General features: G+C 38.0%; 1 protein-coding gene across 1 annotated transcript in view; it reads right to left on the reverse strand.

The window, feature by feature from the left end:
* KIZ (kizuna centrosomal protein) overlaps positions 1 to 20,751 on the reverse strand; it is a gene marked incomplete at its 5' end in the record, with an annotated part of 94,747 nt that overhangs the window by 64,271 nt on the left and 9,725 nt on the right. The window contains one exon of the mRNA XM_053663528.1: positions 4,550 to 4,691. Coding sequence (XP_053519503.1) covers positions 4,550 to 4,691 — 142 coding nt within the window. The remainder of the gene's footprint in view (positions 1 to 4,549; positions 4,692 to 20,751) is intronic.

The raw sequence follows: 20,751 nt of genomic DNA on the forward strand, positions 1-20,751 counted from the left end.
GCATCTGGCTGGCTTAGCATATGACCCCAGCTGCAGTCCATTTCTATGCTGCGGTATGCACACTATGCCTAGTGATCTCACTCTCCATCCAGGTAGCTTAGCTTGTTCCTAGCTGCTCCAGTGGCAGAACCTTTGTGGCTACTAAGGCCACATGGTTATGGAGAGAGGATGCATGACTGCATGGGGCAAATGTGGGCACTGGTGGGAAAGAGATGGGGGGAGAGAGACAGAGAGAGCTTCTTTGTTCCCAAGGATTGTACTTGCTTGGGGTTAGGGCAGACCAGGTACCTTCTCAAAATTACCAATTAACTTCTTGAACTTACGGGTTTGAATAGGTTTACACCCCTTCATTATACAGAGAGGTCTCTGTGGTCCTGTACCTTCCCTGCACTTCCCAACAATCTAGTACTTGAAGGTAGAAGGGAGGAGTATCAATTCCCTTGGTGGAATGCAATATTCAGCAAGTAGGTTTATATTCCCCAGTTCATTAAGCTCAATGTCTGAGACCCTTTTAAAAAACAAAGATTTTAGTTATTTATTTTTAGAAAGAAGATACAGGAGGAAGAAAGACAGGGAGAGAAACATTGATAAGAGATAGAAACATCAATCAGTTGCCTCTCATACACACCTTGACCAGGGCAGACCTCCAAGCCAGGCACATGCCCTGACCAGAATCAAACTGGTGACTTTTCATTTCAAAGAACAACACCCAACCAACTGAGCCACACAAGTTAGGGCTCTAAGTCCCTTTTGCTTCCTTTCTCAACTTTATATGTAGAAATTCATTCTATGGAACTAGCATGGATATTTGTAAAGACTAAATTGCTCAGATGTTCTTTGAAAATTTCTTTTAGAGGAAAAATTAAAAACAGATTAGATGCTCAATATTAGGAGCCTGGTTAAAAGGACTTTGGAATAGTCATTTAGGGGTCTTTTCACAACCATGTATGTAAAATTATGTAAAACATTTGATGGTATGAAAGAAAGATCACTTGTGACAAGTGGGAAAAATGAAGCCATGGGTTAAAAATAGTGGCAATACATTAAATATCAAAAATTATATACGACAATGTCAAATGGTTAAATATGGAGAACATCAGATAATGCACAATTTGAATGAAAGGAAATGTTACTTTCCTTTCATTTGAATGTTACTTCTTTTTGTTTACTTAAACATCCCAAGTTTGTGTGTTTTCTCCCTGACAGTTTTTTAAAGAAAACATATGCCAGATGGTAAAGACTCGAATTTCTGTGCTGGGGTACAAATACTATGAATGGAAAAAAAGAGGAGGCTCACATACTAAACCTGACAAGCTCAGGGGAGGCCTGCATGGCAAACCTCACAAACTCAGATGGAAACAAACCACATAGGATGGTCTGAAATTAAAACTCTCTAACTAAAAGCAGTTCATGGTACGCAGTCACGTCCTAGGCCAGTTTTTTCCCCTGATAAAGTTTAATCTTTATCTTAACTGAGCCTGTCTGTGGTCTTTGTGCATCTAGGATAACATACCTTTGGAATGTTAGGGTAATTTCCAAGTGGAGACCACAAATCCCCTCACTGTTGTTGTCATTTTGTTAATTACTGGCTGTTAACTATCCAGTACCCACAAACATAAAAGGAGTACCAGTATGTGTCTATTCCTTTTACTTTTTATCTAGTCCCAGAGATTTTCTTCCTTTGCTTTCTCCAACCTCCCTAATCTATCACCAATGAATTTCACAAAACCCCTAACATCCTCCCCTTTGATTCTGATGTATGAAATAAGTGATAATACTGACATTTTCTGGAGCATTTTATCAATGAGTTGAGATTCTGCCTCCCTCCAAGTATTGTCAGTTCAGCTTAAATAAACTCATAAAAATTCTCTACAGGTTTGAACATTTCTTACATTGACAATACAAACGGAAAGTGAATGTGTAAATTTAATAAAACTTAATTCCCTATGATATGTAAATGAATTCAGGGCTATTAACGCAGATACAAAAGGGTAAGAGAATTAAAAAACATGGAAGTAGACAGCCAATGACATTTTCCCATATTACACAGATTTAACTGACCCTTCCTCAAGAAGATTCCTCCTGCACACTGGAAGTTAGTTTTTGAGTGTTTATAAAGAAATGCAAACATCATCACTTAAGTTGTATCTAAGTTACTGAAGAGGAAGGGGATTTTATCTATGAATCAATTAAATGAAAGAGAAAGTATGAGCTAGCAAGGGAGTATTCAAGAGAGATGAACAAGAAACCAGCCCCATTATTTAGGAAGAGGTGAAGGGATTTCTGTGATGTTTGTCTAGTGTCTGTGTGGCGGGTGTGAGGGGTGGGGCATGGGACAGACTTAACTCTACCAGTGACACCAGCAGACTCTGCTTTGCCTGGAGTTCTCCCAGGTTCACAATCATCACTTTAAAGTAAAAGAGCATTAACGTATTTTAACGAAGTGCCCAAACTCATTTTTAACATAAAATAATTATACATTTTTCTGATTTAAAGCATGCAGCTCAATTATGTAATTGCCTACTAGGTTATGAGGGTGCTGTAGATTTTATCTAGTCTTGGGAGACATAATTGGAATTTCGGGGTTTTAATGATGTATTTACTCAAAAGTTGGATTGACTCCAGCTGAGAGCAAGGGGCCCCACAGGTAAACATTATGTACATGTGGCTGTTTAATTAGCTGTTTACCCAAGAGATCAAAGTAAATATTTCTGAGCTTCATTAAACTTATTTAAACAAGTAATTGCTAGTAGAGCTTTCTTAAATTTTGAAAATCTTTTACTTTCAGAATTTTATCTACAGAGAAATATTTAACTCATATGATGTACTGACTGTATTGTATGCATTGTTTCAACACAGGGAAACAACTTGAAGATACCTGATTTTGCTAATTGTAAAAGGATGATTCATAAAACAAAACAGTCCTAGAACTCAGAAAAGCATTTTTCTCGAAGCTCCCAAGGCTTGCCCTGCCCATATCATTTTGGTAAATGGGGCTGTGCATTTCTTTGGGGCTATTAATTTCTTCCATCAGGACCTAACTATGAAACTGCTTGCTTATTTCTATCTTTAAGGATACATGTTGTCATTAATATGTTGGTAATTTTTATGACTGCCATAAGATGAGATCATGATGACTTAAAAGGAACAAAGCAGAATATCATTTGATTCCTAAGTTATTAGTTGTGCAGGTCCCTCTCATTAATAGTGAAATAATTATTTGAAAATTGTAAGTAGACTGGTTGTCTGGAATTTGCAGTATGTTTTCTAACATAAACAAAACCCTTAAAAAAGGGTTAGATAGCAAAGGGCATTCAATCAATACTTATTTTCACCCTTGACACAGCTGAGATATAATGTATTTGCTATAAACAATGTTGCCACAAAATAGTACTACATAAAATAGATGATGAAGTTTGAAAACAAACTCCTTAAAATCTACATTTATCAACAGATATGAAATGGATCTAAAAAACATAGGTTCTGTTATTCTAAAAAATTGTTGTTTCTTAAAGGACATCTACGCAAATGGTATCATATCTCAACCAAAACAAAACTATATGTTATTTACTAAGTCACACATAATGCAATAAAATGAAAATGTGTACAGAAAGTATATACAAAAGTTATGTCTGAAAGGAGCATGGGATCCTAGAGAGGCACTTGGGAGCTGTATCTACATTTAGCAGTTTGTCACAGAAGAAAGAATGATGAGAGGAAGGAGACCAGAAGAGGAAGAAAAGTGGACAGATGATAAGATAGGAGAAGGAAGAGAAGGGAGGTGAAAAGAAAAGAAAAGAAAAGAAAAGAAAAGAAAAGAAAAGAAAAGAAAAGAAAAGAAAAGAAAAGAAAAGAAAAGAAAAGAAAAGAAAAGAAAAGAAAAGAAAAGGAAGGGGGAACAGGAAGAGGAGAAGTAGGAAGATAGGGGAAAGAAGAAAGATGAGGATATGTGAAACAGTACAGTATGATGGTAACAAGTATGAATTTGTTGGTGGGCATGGGGCTGGTGGGTACACTCTATGTACACATGTTTGATATGCTTTTAAAAAGTCCTCCTATTGTCTTTTAATTTAAGCAGCAAGGAAAGGGCAGAGAGTTAAGAGGAACTGAAGGCACTCTAAAAGACTTGAAGGAGTGATGGTAGAGGTTCTGGGCCACACAACACAGGTGTATGACTCTTGAGACAGAGGCAGCAAGGTTTGCCCCCAGCAGGGGCATATTTAGAATCCTTGAACTATGTACATGATAAAAATAAAATGTTAAAAAGTATCAAAGAGAGAAAACCCTGTATTATAGATGCTTCTAAGCTTCTCGGAAAATGTTGTGGTAGATGCATTTAATTAGATTATCTCTAAACCTCCTATAACTTTATATAAGGAGGTAAGACTCCTACACAAAATAATATGCTAAAGGCGTGAGATCAGAAAGTTAAAACAAACATAACTCAATACCTCATATGTTAGTTATTTTTTCAAATATATTAAGAATGTAATCATTTTCTCAAATCATTACCTTGTACATATTGAAACTATTTTTAAAAATAACTAACCTTTGTACCCTGGTCCACGTTTTTGACTAGGAAAACTTCAGACAGTTTTTCTTCTTTGGCAGAATTATCATGTTCTTTCAAGGTAGAAACATGCTGACCTAATTGTGCCCTTAATAAGGCTGAGGCACATGCTTGTTCAGATCTATAAAACAGAAACAGAAGAAACATTAGAGATTTGTAAGACTGAGTTATGAGATTCCCATATTTTAAAAGGCCCCATGACAAAATTAGTAGAAGACAGGTTATTCAGAAGAGCCTGGAACCTAATTTATTCTGGACTAGGGTAATTTCTAGAGTCCAGGTATACCTTTTTTAACTTTTATTTTATTTTGGTTATGATTTCATTGTTAGATGAGCTTTCTCAACTTCCAATGCATAGTGGAACCACCTGGGAATCTCTGTGAAATCTAGGTGCTTTATGCTATCCCCTACAGAGTCAAGTAAAATTAGTCTGGGGTGTGGCCCAGTATGCAAATTTTTAAGGCTTACACAGTGTCCTAATAAGCAACTATTGTTTCAAATTACTGTATTGATGGGCAGGCTCCTTTTAAATGTGGTTAGAAGAAATAGATCACATTTCCATCCTAACAATAGTTATCCTTGCTGTATATACTCTTACTATGGTCTACTTATAATTTACAAATATAGTATTGGGAAAGAGTTAAAAAGTAAGCCTATCTTGCTGTCTAGACAATGGTATTTAGATACTAAAAAGAACCAGTGCCCCTTAGAAAAATTCCCTACTCCAGGTCTGGGGCAGGAAATATAGAAGATAGCCTGGAACACCTTATTATATCAGAAGGTAGGAAAGCTATCAAAGTCTACTGAGTCATGTCAAAAAGCCTCAGGAGCTACACTGGAGGGGCTCCCACTGGATAAAGATGGGACAATTTCAGCACCAAAAGCAATAATGCTTACAATGGATTGACACAGATAATGTACAGAAAGCCATGAGTTCTTTTAAAAAATAAATAAAAATAAAATAGAATTAAAAAACCTTTAGATTTAGCTTTAAAAAAGAAAGAAATCCTGTCACATGCTACAACATAGATGAATCTTAAGGACATTAAGCTAAGTGAAATAAGCTGGCCACAAAAGGACAAATACTCTATCACTGCACTCACATAAGGTAGTCAAATTCATATAAAGAAAAAGGAGAATGGTGATTTGCCAGGGGCTGGAGGAGGGAGAAACAGAGTTGTTTAACGGTATAGAGTTTCCATTTTGCCAGATGAAAAATTTCTAGAGATTGGTTGCACAATGATGTGAATGTACTTCATGCTACTGAACTGTACACTTAAAAATGGTTCAGATAATAAATTTTGTTACATGTATTTTACCACAATTAAAAATATAAACAAGCAAGGGGGATGATGGCGGTGAGATAGGTGGGAGTGGAGTCCACTTCCTCCTGCGCACAAGTTAAACATCTAGCCGATCTTCTGAGGAACAGAGTGAAGAGCCAATGGTATCCCAGCATATATGAAGATTAGAGACCAAAAATTGTAGAGGACATTGAAAAATCAGACAGTAAGGAGATTCCTTTAGGACAATAAGGTCCCTAGGACCAGCACAGGAACCAGGCAGGCTGCAGCCCCAGGCCCTGCGCCCCCTGGGTCTGCTGCAGGATTCTTGGGAGACAGCCCCGTCAACGGCTCCCTCCCCTACCAAACAAGGTTTGAGCAGCACCAGGAGGGACCTGGATGCTTGAAGTCACAGGGGGGAAATAAGGATGAAGTGCCAAACATGCAGGGGCAATGTGCACCCGCTGAGACTGTGGACGCCAGGTGGGAAAAGTTGGGCAGTCACAGAAGTTGACCCAGTTAGTCCCTGGTCTGGTTGGAGAGCTGAGCTATGTATGCAGCTAGGTTCTTGTTTGGAGCAGCAGGCTTGAACAGGAGAAATTTTTTAAAAAGAAAAAGAAAAAAGAGGCACTCAGGGGCTGTTTGAGGGATTCTTCGCAGCACCCACCCCTGCCTCCTGCACCCCTACCCCCGCCAGGCCACACCCTCACAATTGAAGACTCAGAGACGGTGCATACCAGATCCGGAGGTCCAGAGGCTGCCCGTTCTGCCCCAGCAGCAGAGGCTGAGTGCTCAGGCACACAGCCCTGGGACTGAGCATGCCTGACCCTGGTGCCCAGAGGCACCTCCCTGCTCAGCACCTGCTCCCAGGGATAACTGGCTTGGTAAGAGGAAGGTGGAGACGCCCCAACAGAGGAGAGCTACAGGACTCAGGGAGTCGGCAATCCCCAGAAAGACTTAACTCAGTGTGGGTGCTGAACTACCCTGGAGGGGTGCAGAGAGTCCCTAGCATCTAGGACAGCAAAGAGCTGGAAGGTGGTGTGTGAGTTGCCCCTAACTGGTACACCTTGAGGACAGCACAACTGGTGGACTGAAGGTGTAGACTGGGCACAGAAGGGCACTGGGAGCCCGGCAGCAGACTAAGGAACTAGGCTGGAGGCTGGGCAACTGCGAGAGTGTGGCTCGCGAAGGGAGAAAAGAGAAACCAATTCCTCCTCAGCCTGCTGTAGCCAGGAAGATCAGGAGAACTGGCTTGGTGGTTAATATAGCCAGCAGAAGGCTTTAAAAAAATTTTTTTTTAAATTCCTTCTTCCTTTCTTTCCTTCATTCTTTTCTTTATTACTTCTTCCTTCCTTTTATTTTTTTTTAAATTCCCACAAGTAAGACAACAAAACCTGTAGCTGTGAAAAGACAAGAGTTAGTTCCAAAAAGGGGTCATCCCAACAGCTGAGACAGTGAGACAAATTTCACTTGGTTACCCCAGAGAACTTTCAAGTTATTGTACATTCATATAATTATTTTTTTCATTATTCTCGTCTCTTATTTTATTAGTATTTTATATTTCTCTCCTTTCTGTTTAGTATTCTTCACCTGGTTAGTTAAATTGCATTGTTTGACTGGTTTCCCTTGTTTGCTCTTTCATAGTATATTTTTAATTTTCCATCTTTCACTTTAGTTCTGTTCCAATAGCACACTACTCTAGGTCCTGTACTTCCTATTCTTATTATTCAGATCACATAAATTCTGTCGTATGATTGTTGCTCCATTACTATTGTAAATAATTGCTGTTCCATACAATTGTAAATACTGCACAGCACCCCCTCTAAATCTTAGCTCACTTCACTGTTTCTTGAACTTTATTACTGTGGTGGTGAACTCTATTCTCTTGCACACTACACCTATTTTCTATCCTTTACTCTCACTTTACTTCATAATCTGACCTCCTACAAGCTCACTGCTTTCCAGATACAACTCAAAATCCTTCCTCCCTCCTAACAAGAGTCTTATCTTTTTTCCACACTTTCCAAAAAGTGGCTAGTTAGGTGAAATATCACAGTTAACACTATACATATCCAAAGGATCTCCTATCTCTTCTCTACGGGTTGGTACTTTGAATACCATTGAATACACTCCACTGTCTTAAACCATTTTTTCTTCCCCCTCCAACTGATCACACAAAAGCGTAGGTGGACAACTAATCACAACAAAAATCCAGCAGGTCAACACGAGTATACCTGCTGGAAGAGGAAACCCACCCAACAACAGAAGAAGGTGAAGGAGGATGGTAGTGGGACTGGAAGCCACACTACCATCAACCAAGGAATGATCTGGAAATAAAACTAAATTGTGGAGAAATTACCAAGAACAAATTACTGAACAAGAGCAAGAGAGAAGCCTCAAAACCTCATACACACAGAAGAATCAGCTTTGACACAACCTGTCCACACCTGTGCAACAGGATACAAGACATGGTGCACAGAATCACCTTCAATTAACAGGCTGGAGGGAGGGACCCACCAAAGAAAGACCAAAGTACAATCAAAACCCAAAGACCTACAGAGAGCCAACATACATGACAGGCCAAGACCGGCAAGCTCAGGAGATCGTAGAAACTGCACCACTGAATCTCAAAACCATAGAAATTCACACCATAAACCCAGGGAGTCACAACAGATCAATTTAACAAGCAGAGGCTAACAGGAAGAATTTCATAAAAAATGAGAATACAAAGAAACAATTCCCAAAGGAAAGGAGGAAGCCTCAGAAAGAATGCTAAATAAAAGAATGCTAAATATCACTTATTTAATTCAAAGCAATGGTTATAAGGAAGCCCAATGAGCTCACAGAGAATTGCCAAAAAATACAGGGAAACTATAATGAACTCACTGCAAACTATATCAACATGAAAAAGGAAATAGAAACTATCAACAAAAGCCAAGAGGAAATTAAGAATACAATTTCTGAATTAAAAAACACAGTAGAAGGAATCAAAAGCAGGGTAGAGAAGCAAAGGATTGCATCAGCAGGTTGGAGGACAAGGTAGAAAAAAAGTCACAGAAAGAATAAGAAAAGGAAAAAAGACTCAAAAACAATGAAGAGGTGTTCAGGGAACTGCAGGACAACACGTAATGTAAGAATATCAATATAACAGAGATACCAGAGGAGAAGAGGAAGAGCACAGGAGAGAAAACTGTTTGAAAAAGCAATTATGAAAAATCTCCCTAATTTGATGAGAGAAAAAAATCACACAAATCCAGGAAACACAGAGACTCCCAATTAAGAGGAAACCAAAGAGACCGACTTCAAAACATATCATAATTAAAATGGCAAAATTCCAAGACAAAGACAGAATCTTAAATCCAGCAAGGGAGAAACAGGAAGTAACATACAAAGGAGCCACAATAAGGCTAGTAGCTAGCTTCTCAATGCAAATACTCCAAGCCAGAAGAGAATGGTGAGAAATATTCCAAGTAATGAGAATGAGAGGCCTGCAACCAAGGCTACTTTACCCAGCAAGGCTATCAATTAAGATGAAAGGCCAAATAAGGAGCTTGCCAGACAAAACAATTCTAAAAGAATGCACCTCCATCAAACAAGCTGTGCAAGAGATGGTAAAGGGACTGACTACTCAAAGAAAATGAAGAAAAAGACTGAAACAGAGAGGAACACAGGTATGAAAAATGATATAATAAGTACCTATGAATAACAACCTTAAATATAAACGGATTAATACCTCCAATCAAAAGACATAAAGTAGCTGAATGGATAAGAAATCACCACTCACACATATGCCCACAGGAGATGCACCTCAGGACAAAAGACCCGCACAGATTGAAAGTGAAGGGCTGAAAAACAAATTTTTCAAGCAAACAGATGAGAAAAAAGCCCAGGTAGCAATACTCATATCAGACAAAGCAGACTTCAAAAAAAAAAAGACTCTAAAAACAAACCCAGAAGATCACTTCATCATACCCAAGGGAAGAATCCATCAAGAAGACATAAACAATGTAAATAAATATGTACCCAACACTGGAGTACCCAAATACATAAAGAAAATCTTGGAGGACTTCAAAAAATAAACTGACAACAGCATAATTATAGTAGGAGATTTCAACACACCACTGTCAAAAATGGATAGATCTTCCAAACAAAATATCAACAAAGATATTGATGCACTGAACAATGTCCTAGATCAAATGGACTTAACTGAAATATACAGAGCCTTTAATCCAAAGTAGCAAAATACACATTACTTTCAAAAGCACGTGGAACATTTTCAAAGATAGACCACATGATAGGACACAAAACAAGCCTGCACACATTAAAGAAAACTGAAATCATACCATGCATATCCTCTGACCACAAGGGACTGAAACTAGAAACCAACCCGAAGGAAAAAATTCAAAACACTCAAACTCATGGAGGTTAAATAGCATGCTATTAAAAAAATGAGTAAGTCAAGAAAGAGATCAAGAAAGAAATCAAAAAGTTTCTGGAAACAAACAAAAATGAACTCACAACAACCCAAAACTTATGGGACACAGCAGTCATGAGAGGCAGTCCCAGGAGGGAAGTTCATAGTGATACAGGCCTACCTGAAAAAAAAAAAAAAAGAAACATTTCAAATAAACAACCTAACCCTACACCTATTATTAGAACTCGAGGAACAACAACAAAGACAGCCCAGACCAAGTAGAAGGAAGGAAATAACCAAGATCAGAGCTCAATTAAACAACATAGAGACTAAAAGCACAATTCTAAGGATCAATAAACCCAGGAGCTGGTTCTTTGAAAAGATAAACAAAATCAACGAGCCTTTAAGCAGACTCATCGAGAAAAAAAACAGAGAGGATCCAAACAAACACAATCAGAAATTAAAGAGGAGAGACTACAACAGATACCACAGGAATACGAAAGATTGTAAGAAATCACTAAGAAGACCTATATGCCAAGAAATTTGAAAACCAGGGTGAAATGGACAAATTTCTAGAAAAATATAATCTCCAAAAACTCAGTGAAGAAGAAGCAGAACACCTGAACAGACCAAGAGCAGCTGATGAAATTGAAGCAGTAATAAAAAAACTCCCAGTACAGAAAAGCCCTGGACTAGATGGTTTCACAGGAGAATTCTACAAAGTGTTTAAGGAAGAGCTAACCCCTATCCTTCACGGACTGTTCCAAAAAATCCAAGAAGATGGAAGACACCCAAACTGTGTTTATGAACCAGCATCATCACACTCCCAAAACCAGATAAAGACACAATAAAAAATGAAAACTTCAGGCCAATATTGCTCGTGAACATAGATGCTAAAACCCTCAACAAGATATTGGCAAACCGAATCCAGGAATACATTAAAAAGATCATACACCATGATCAAGAGGGATTCATCCCAAGAATGCAAGGATGGCCAATATTCGCAAATCAATAAACATAATACAACACATAAACAAAATGAAAGAGAAAAACCACACGATCATATCAACAGATTTGGTTAAAGCACTTGATAAAGTACAGCACCTACTTATGATAAAAACATTCAGCAAACTGGGAATAGAGGGAGCATTCCTCAACATAATAACGGCCATATATGAGAGCCCTATAGCCAATATCATACTCAGCGGGCAAAAACTAAAAGCTTTCTCATTTAGACCAGGAACAAGACAAGGTTGTCCACTTTCCTCACTTCTATTCAATGTAGTATTGGAAGTCCTTGCCACAGCAATCAGAAAAGAAAAGTAAATAAAAGGCATCCAGAATGAAATGGAGGAAACAAAATTGTCATTGTTTACAGATGACATGAGAGTGTACATAGAAAATCCTATGGACTCCACAAAAAAACTACTTGACCTAATAAATGAACTTAACAAAACAGGGGATACAAATTCAATATTCAGAAACCAAAGGCATTTCTGTATACCAAAAAAGAAACATCAAAAGCAGAAACCATTTGCTACAGCAACAAGAACAATATACCTAGGAATAAACCTAACCAAGCAGGTAACAGCCCGCACTCAGAAAACTATTAACAACAATAACAAAAAGACAGAAATTAAGAAAGACAGAAACACACAGAAAACATGCACTGTTTTCATGGATTAGAAGAATTAACATCATTAAAATCTCCATACTACCCAAAGCAATTTATAGATTCAACGCAATACTTATTAAAGTACCAATGACATATTTCACAGATATAGAACAAACTCTTCAAAAACTTATATGGAACCATAAGCAATCCTGAATAGCTGCAGCAATTGAGAAAAAAAGAGCAAAGTAGGAGCGCTCACAATACCAGACATGAAACTGTATCACAAGGCCACTGTAATCAAAATAGCCTGATACCGGCATAAGAACAGACACAATGGAACAGAGACCAGAAATAAACCCAAGCCTCTACAGTCAATTAATATTCGACAAAAGGGGCAGCAGCATAAAATAGAGTAAAAACAGCCTCTTTAACAAATGTTGGGAGGGCAGGACAGCTACATGCAAAAAAAATGAAACTTGAGTATTAACTTATGCCATACACAAAAATAAATTCAAGGTGGATAAAAGATTTAAATATAAGTTGTGACATCATCAAAGTCCTAGAGGTCAGTGAACATATTGGCAGGAAAATCTCATATTTCATGCAGCAATATTTTCACTGACATGTCCCCTAGAGCAAGGGAAATACAGGAAAGAATAAACAAATGGAATCTCAGCAAAATAAAAAGCTTCTGCACGGCTAAGAAAAACAGCATTAAAGTGAAAAAAGAACGAACTGTATGGGGAAACATATTTGTCAATGATACCTCAAACAAGGGTTTGATGTCCAAAATATATGAAGAACTGGACTTCCGGCCAAGATGGAGGCGTACGTGGAAACACTGTGCCTCCTCGCACAACCAAGTTTAAAGACGACAAAGTCTTAGTGACAAAATCGCAGTCAAAACACAGAAAATTGAACTATACAGAAGTCTGACAACAAGGAACCGTTCATCCAGACTGGTAAGAGGGGCGGAGCCACCAGTGGAGCAGGGTCGTGCAGGAAAGATCCCCTGGACCACTCAGGCATGCAGGCAGCCGTTGTTGGCAGATCCCAGGTGTGGGGTAGCAATGGGTGGACCCAGTGAGGGGACAAGGCAGCGGGCTGACCGCAGTCATACATTCGAGGGCAGATAAACCAGCAAATGAGCAAGGAGTGAGACAGACCACGCAGGCCCGCGCGGCAGGAAGCAGGAGAGGGGACTACCATTGCCCCTCACACCCCCACATACAGCGTCACAACCCAGCAACCTGGGCGGCCCCACCCTGGTGAACACCTAGAGCTCCGCTCCTCATACGTAATAGTCGCCAACAGAGCAAAATATGGCTCAAGAAGAACTCAAAGCCCCAGAGCCTATAACTCTAAGCGACCAAGAAATAGCTAACCTATCAGATACACAGTTCAAAACACTGGTGATCAGGATGCTCACAGAACTGGTTGATTTTAGTCACAAATTAGATGAAAAAAATGAAGGCTTCACTAAGTGAAATGAAGCAAAATGCACAGGGAACCAATAGTGATGGAAAGAAAACGGGGACTCAAATCAAGGGAGTGGACCAGAAGGAAGAAAAAAATGAGCAAACAGAAAAATATGAAGGAACAAGAATTCAAAAAAAGGAGGAGAGGCTTAGGAACCCCCAGGACATCTTTAAACACTCCGACATCAAAATTATAGGGGTACCAGAAGGGGAAGAGGAACAGCCACCAGTGGAAAACTTATTTGAACAAATAATAAAGGAGAACTTCCCCAATCTGGCAAAGGAAATAGACTTCCAGGAAATCCAGGAAGCTCAGAGAGTCCCAAAGAAGTTGGACCCAAGAAGGAACACACCAAGGCACATCATCATTACATTAGCCAAGATGAAAATGAAGGAGAGGATTCTAGAAGCAGCAAGAGATAAGGGGACAGTCACCTACAAAGGAGTTCCCATCAGACTGTCAGTGGATTTCTCAAAAGAGATGTTATAGGCAAGAAGGGGCTGGAAAGAAGTATTCCTAGTCATGAAATCCAAAGACCTACAACCAAGATTGCTCTATCTAGCAAAACTTTCAATTAGAATGGAAGGGCAGATAAAGTGCTTTTCAGATAAGGTCAAATTCAAAGAGTTCATCATCACCAAGCCCTTATTATATGAAATGTTAAAGGGACTTATCTAAGAAAAAGAAGATAAAAAACATGAACAGTAAGAGGACAGCAAACTCACAGTTATTAACAACCACACCTAAAATAAAAGGAAACTAAGAGGACAGCTAGATCAGGAGTGGAACCATAATAATGGAGATCACATGGAAGGTTAGCAACAGGGGAGCAGGAAGAGGAGAAGGGGGGAGAAGGTACAGAGAATAAGTAGCATAGACAGTAGGTAGAAAATAGAGGGGAGGGCAAGAATAGTAGGAGAAATATAGAATCTAAAGAATCTGAGACCTGTGGTCATAAACTAAAGGGGGGGATGGTGAGGGAGGGGGTGTGCAGAGTAGAGGGGAATGAAGGGGGGAAATAGGACAACTGTAATGGCATAATCAATAAAATATATTAAAAAAATATATGAAGAACTTGCAGGACTCCACTCTAAAGAGACAAGCAACCAAATTAGGAAATGGGCAAAGGTCTGGAACAGACACTTCTCCAAGAAGGATATACAGAGGGTCCAGAGACACATGAAAAGATGATCAGTATCACTAGCTATCAGAGAGATGCAAATTAAAACCACAATGAGATAGCACCTCACACCAGTGAGAATGGCCATCATAAACAAAGCAACAAACAACACATGTTGCAGAGGTCCTGGATAAAAGGGAACCCTAGTGCACTGCTGGTGGGATTGCAGACTGGTGCAACTACTATGGAAAACAGTATGGAATTTCCTCAGAAAAAATGGAACTGCTTTTCGACCCTGCAATTCCATTTAGGATTTTATCCTATGAACTCTGAAACACCAATCCAAAGAACCTATGCACTCCAATGTTCATTGCAGCACAATTTACAATAGCCCAGTGCTGGAAGCAACCCAGGTGCCAATCAGTAAATGAATGGATCAAAAAATTGTGGTACATTTACACAATGGACTTCTATGCAGCAGAAGGAAAGAGCAAGCTCCTACCCTTTGGGACAGCATGGATGGAACTGGAGAGCATTATTTTAAGCCAAATAAGCCAGGTGGTAACAGACAAATACCATATGATCTCACCTTCAACAGGAACCTATTCAACAAAAGGAATAAGCAAGCAAAGACACTGCTTGCTTTAATATAATCACTGCTTGTCTTTAATATAATCAAAGACACTGAAATTGAGAACAGGTTGACAGTGTCCAGATGGGAGAGGGGGAGGGGATTATAGGGGAAAAGTTTGAAGGGTTTACAGGAACAATTATAAAGGACACATGCACAAAAACAAGGGGTGATGGAAACAGGGGAGGGAGGTTGGAGGGTAGGATTTTGGGGAGAGGTGGGGGAAAAGACAGAAAACTGTACTTGAATAACAATAAAAATATGTTTAAAAAATTAAAATATATAAACAAACAAGCAAAAAAAGACCTTAGAAGGCTGCTTAGGCAACAAATCATTATTGTGAAAATTGGTAAGTAAAGGGGCAGAATCACACATTTAATCCTGCCTTTGTGATTAAAAACAAAAACAAAAATATGCACTTCAGAGTTACCAAGAAGTTTATTGGACAAGTCCTTCCAACCAATAAATACAGAAGAAATCAATGAATTTTAGAAGACTCACCATTTTGAAAGTCAAAATTAATCAATGCATCTAGAAAATTACCATAATTTTGTGATTGCATAACAATAAACTTTATATTAGAGGAATCAGTCTGCCAATGCTTGAATCCGTCCATGGCTTAGTCTTAGCACCACTAACAACAGGATGACTAGACATCATGTGCTGCCTGAGGAAGTTTGATAAAAAGTACAAGCACTGATCTATGATATTATCTTTCCAAAATAACAGGTGTGGAATGACATCATGTATTACATTAAATCACCAGCCTGCAGATAGTTTCATTTGGATCCTGATTCAAACAAAGGAAATCTAAAAAGAGTTTTTTGAGATAACTAAGGCAAACTAATAAGGATATGTAGTAGATAAAGGATTTTGTTGCCCTGGCTGAGTGACTCATATGCTTGAGGCACTGTCCCTGTACACCAAAATATTGTGGGTTTGATTATTGATCAGGGCACATACCTACGCTGTGGGTTCGGTTCTTGGTTGAAGTGCATACATGAAGCAACCTATTGATGTCTCTCTCTCTCCCTTCCTTTCTCTCTAAAAATCGGTAAACATGGCCTCAGTGAGGATTTTAAATACATACATACATACATACATAAGAAAAGAATTTTGTTAAACAGTAATGTATTAAATCTTTATATGTTAGAGATTATTTGTAAAATATATTGCCTGTTTTAAATTACTTAAGGCAAAAAAGTGTGGGCAAGGAAAGATATTGAAACAAGACTAGCAAAATATTGACAAGTAGTGATCTGGGTAGTAGGGACATGGGACTTCATTATACTGTTTTATTTGCTTTTGAGAATATTTAAAAAATTTCAAAATAAAAAGCTTTTTAAAGTATACTAATGTCTGCAATTTACTTGGAAATGTATAAAAATAAGAAATTGAGATTGATGGATGGGTGGATGGATGGAGAGACTATATAAATACAGAGACTAATAAAGTCAGAGGTAGAAAGTAGATTGTAAGTAGTAAGTCTAGGTACAATTCAGACCCTTAGTCAGTAAATCTTCATTGTTACAACCGTTGCCTAACCTACTAACTCCAGTTTTTCCCAAGATTTGAATGAAGTGTCATGTATTATTGGAATCCTTGAACTTATTTTTAAAACTTCCCAGAATGATTCTAAAGTTTCTGGCTAGTTTGGTAGAAGGCCCTTCAGAAACTTGGCTCTCTTGGTTTTGGCCAGACCTCACCAATGTCATAATACCACCCAATTCCTTTGTTCTGATTCTATGTAAATAGGCCTATATTTGCATCTATATTTTGTTTCACAATAGATTTCCCTACTGGGAAAAATGAACTCGCAGGCCCCCAGCAAAGTTTAATCCATTCAGCTGACATATTTCTCATACTGTGTCAATCAATCATGTTTCTGACCAGAAAGCATATATAGTTGGGCTGAATTAAAGTTGAGAACAAGTTGAATTAGGATAAATTAAATTAGTTGGGACTAATTATCAGAGATGAGCATGTCTGATGACTGTGCACATTATTTCTGCAGAGACAAAGCCAAGGCAAGACCCTGGTTACTAATAACCTCACCAACTGTAACCATTATTTGGGTCCTGTTATGAAAAACTACCTAAGATTTTCTGTAATTATTATACAGACTTCACAAAAGACAAAACCCATTAACTGATTTGCATGGAATCAAATAGCAAATAAGCTACTGAAGGAAGTACAACATCTAGAATTTTTGAACAGCTAAGCCAACACCTAAAGCACAAAACTAGGCTTTCATGCAGATTTATTTCAGGACAGACTGGGAAAGGAGAGTAAGAGCCATGGCTGTCCTTGCATGGAATCTCGCCCATGGTTCTACATAAACATTTCAAATCAGGGCATTTGCAAAAGTGGTACAAAGGATTTAAAGGACTTTTTATCTTTTTGTCTACTTTATACTAGAAAATTTATAACATCAATGCCTCACAGAAAAAAAAAAAAAAAAGAAAGTTTAGAGCCCTGGCTGGTGTAGCTCAGTGGATTGAGCATAGGCCTGCGAACCAAAAGATTGCGGTTCGATTCCCAGTCAGGGTAGATGCCTGGGTTGCAGGCCAGTTCCCAGCAGAGGCCAGTATCCAGCAGGGGACACACAAGAAGCAACCATACATTGATATTTCTCTCTCCCTCTCTCCTTCTCTTCCCTTCTAAAGATAAATAAATATGTTAAAAAAATAAAAAAAGAAAGTTTAGTGTCAGCTAAATTATATTGTACTCTAATTAAAAATTAATAAAAGAATAGGCTTTAAATAGTCTACAATGAATTTCATATATTTGAAATGGCTTCCAATCATAAAACTGCAATTTAAACAAGTATAGCAGAATTTTCCAACTACAACTGATTTACAATAGATTGGTAATTTGACCAGTTTTAATACACACAAAGTAATAAAGACCCTGAATTTGATTCTGAAAATAAGCAGAATAAAATAAGAAAGTTTTTAGATACCATGCTTCACACAATATAAATCTCACTCCACTTTTCATCATGAGTTTAAGAGCACAATCAGGCGATTATATCTGAAAGTAGCCACTAACAGACAATTAGTTGCACCTGCAAAAAAAAAAATGGGTAGTCTCATAGGGTTTTGATACAAGATAAAACTACTTATTAAGTAATCATTTTAAAGTTAAAAATGTTTTCCTGAAAGCAAAACTCAAAATTTTTATCAATTACCCCAAATAACAATAACATGAATCATATTTTAATAATTCATAATTGTTTAAAATGATGACTTGCTGTTCCACCCTAATAAGAAGAGTATGAAGATCTTTGAACACTTAATCCTTGATATAAGAAAAATCAATAATAATGACAGGAATGTTTTTTCTTTTTTAAGGTGCTTCATTTTGTGAGCAGGAATTCAGAATTCTTCACACTATCTTACAGGGGTGTCCAGCCCACAGCATGTGGGCTGCAGGTGGCCCAGGATGCCTATGAGTACAGCCCAACACAAAGTAAAACCTTTTTTTTTTGCACATCAGTGTTCATTAGTGTTTGTGTATTTAATGAGTGGCCCACGACAACTCTTCTTCTTCTAGTATGGCCCAGAGACAACAAAAAGTTGGACATTACTGTTAGAATACGCTATGGGGCAAATATCCCATTTTACAGATGAGATTAAAGAGACATATAAACTGCCATGGTTTGGTCAGGGGCACAAGCAGGGCTGCTGTCACATCAAGCACAGCTCTTTTCAATAGGATTTTAGGAATTCATAATCTATTAGAGACTTCCCACCCTGCCTTGCTGACATGAGAGTCATTAACAGTTAAGGAACAAAAGTAGATTGTTCTTTCCAAATCTGTGTTTCTGGAATGGTTTATGAAATTAACCAGTGGACTGCTTCAGTCCAGGAGACATTCATTGCAAAGCAGACAGGAATATTTCACTTAGGGAAGTGCCCAGCAGTAATCCTGGGGGTTGAGAGGCACATGGGGTACCTAAATAAAGAAGACATGGGGAGCATGATGCCATGATTAAAATCCATTAGAAAGGATCTGTAAAGACCTGACTGATTGTTTATCAAAGATCATATAAACCACTTGGCACTTATTCCAAGAAGAGAGTAATCAAGTGATAATCACCATGCGTTAATCAGCATCCTCAGTCACACATAGGATAATTTTAATTGTAACAAAACAAAATAATGACAATGGTAAACATTCCTGACTTTTAAAAGAACTTTTATGTACTTATTTATTTTTAAAAGATTTTACTTATTTATTTTTAAAGAGAGGGGAAAGGAAAAAGAGAGAGAAATATCAATGTGTGGTTGCCTCTCATGCACCTGCTACTGGGGACCTGTCCCACAAACCAGGCATGTGCTTTGACTGGGAATCGAATCGGCGACCCTTTGCTTCACCATCCAATGCTTGATCCATTGAGCTGCACCAGGCAGGGCAACATTCCTGATTTTTTTATCTGGCTTTAATAAATGATTCTGGTATAGAAACAATTTTGAAGGCTGCAGATATTAATTTTAAAATTTGCTTGGTCATAAACAAAAATAATTTCTTATGGAGGGCTGATTTATCCATAACTGTAGATCAATAGTCATATAAAATGCAACCTTTCATAATGGAAATCAAAGCTCTATTATATATGTTGAGAAAGCATAACAAACGTTAGCCTAATAGATATAGATATCATATCTTACCACCCACAATCACAGTTTGGCAGCCCACATTAAGAGAGTCATGCAATGAATCATTTAGTCTAACAAGTCAGTTTGCTCAGAGAATTATAAATGCATATATGCTTCCTATGCCACATATCACAATTGTGGTTTATGCAAAACATCAACAGATATAAAAAGCAGTGAGAAAGAAACAGGGGCCTGGTTAAAGAGCCTTACAATACATAATCACTAAATGCCCTACAGAGTGCAGAGACTTCTTTCAAGACAGCTTACTCCACCACTTTGTAAAGGAGTATTTTTTTTTTCATATGATAAAAATGTGAAAGAGAATTCCCTTGCATTGTCCTTTACTCCTTTTGGTTGAAACATTACTGACCAGAAAGGGTCATTTCCAGTATTTTCCATAGTTTGGAGATTGCTAGTATAGATGCAGAAGGTAGTGTAAACACAGTCAGGACTTGGAAACTCATCTTATGATCTGTGAAATGAAACCATATGATTGGCCAAATTGTGTGTGTGTGTGAGACAAGTCCTTTTAGAGACCATTATCTGACTTGTCCTTACTCCTTAATGGGATCCAACACACAAAAGACTTATGCTAATTTCAACTCAAGAAAATCATGTTATCCTTCCAATTTGTATCATTATCATAAAACAGTCAACATGGCACATTAAAGGTAGGTAAAAATAACACTGGATGTAAAATAACCAGACCCAAATCCTTTCTCACTCTTTTAGCCAAAAGAGGTCTTTTCAGATTGACTCATAGACATTCATCTGCTGAGTACACTTGAGTAACAATTAGTTTTTTACTAATAAATGGTATGAATGTATTTTAGTAAGAGGAAATATAGTTTGTCCCCAAAATAAAAATTAGGGTTGGGTCACTGGTAACATTTATGGAATACGAATTAGGTACCTGCCAGGTGCCAGCACTGACCAAACCCATTATACGTATTAAACATTTATATGAACTCAATGCCA

Source organism: Artibeus jamaicensis, unplaced genomic scaffold (genome assembly GCF_021234435.1).
Source record: "Artibeus jamaicensis isolate MK-2021 breed Jamaican fruit bat unplaced genomic scaffold, CSHL_Jam_final contig_320, whole genome shotgun sequence".
In the NCBI taxonomy this organism is placed as follows: domain Eukaryota; kingdom Metazoa; phylum Chordata; class Mammalia; order Chiroptera; family Phyllostomidae; genus Artibeus; species Artibeus jamaicensis.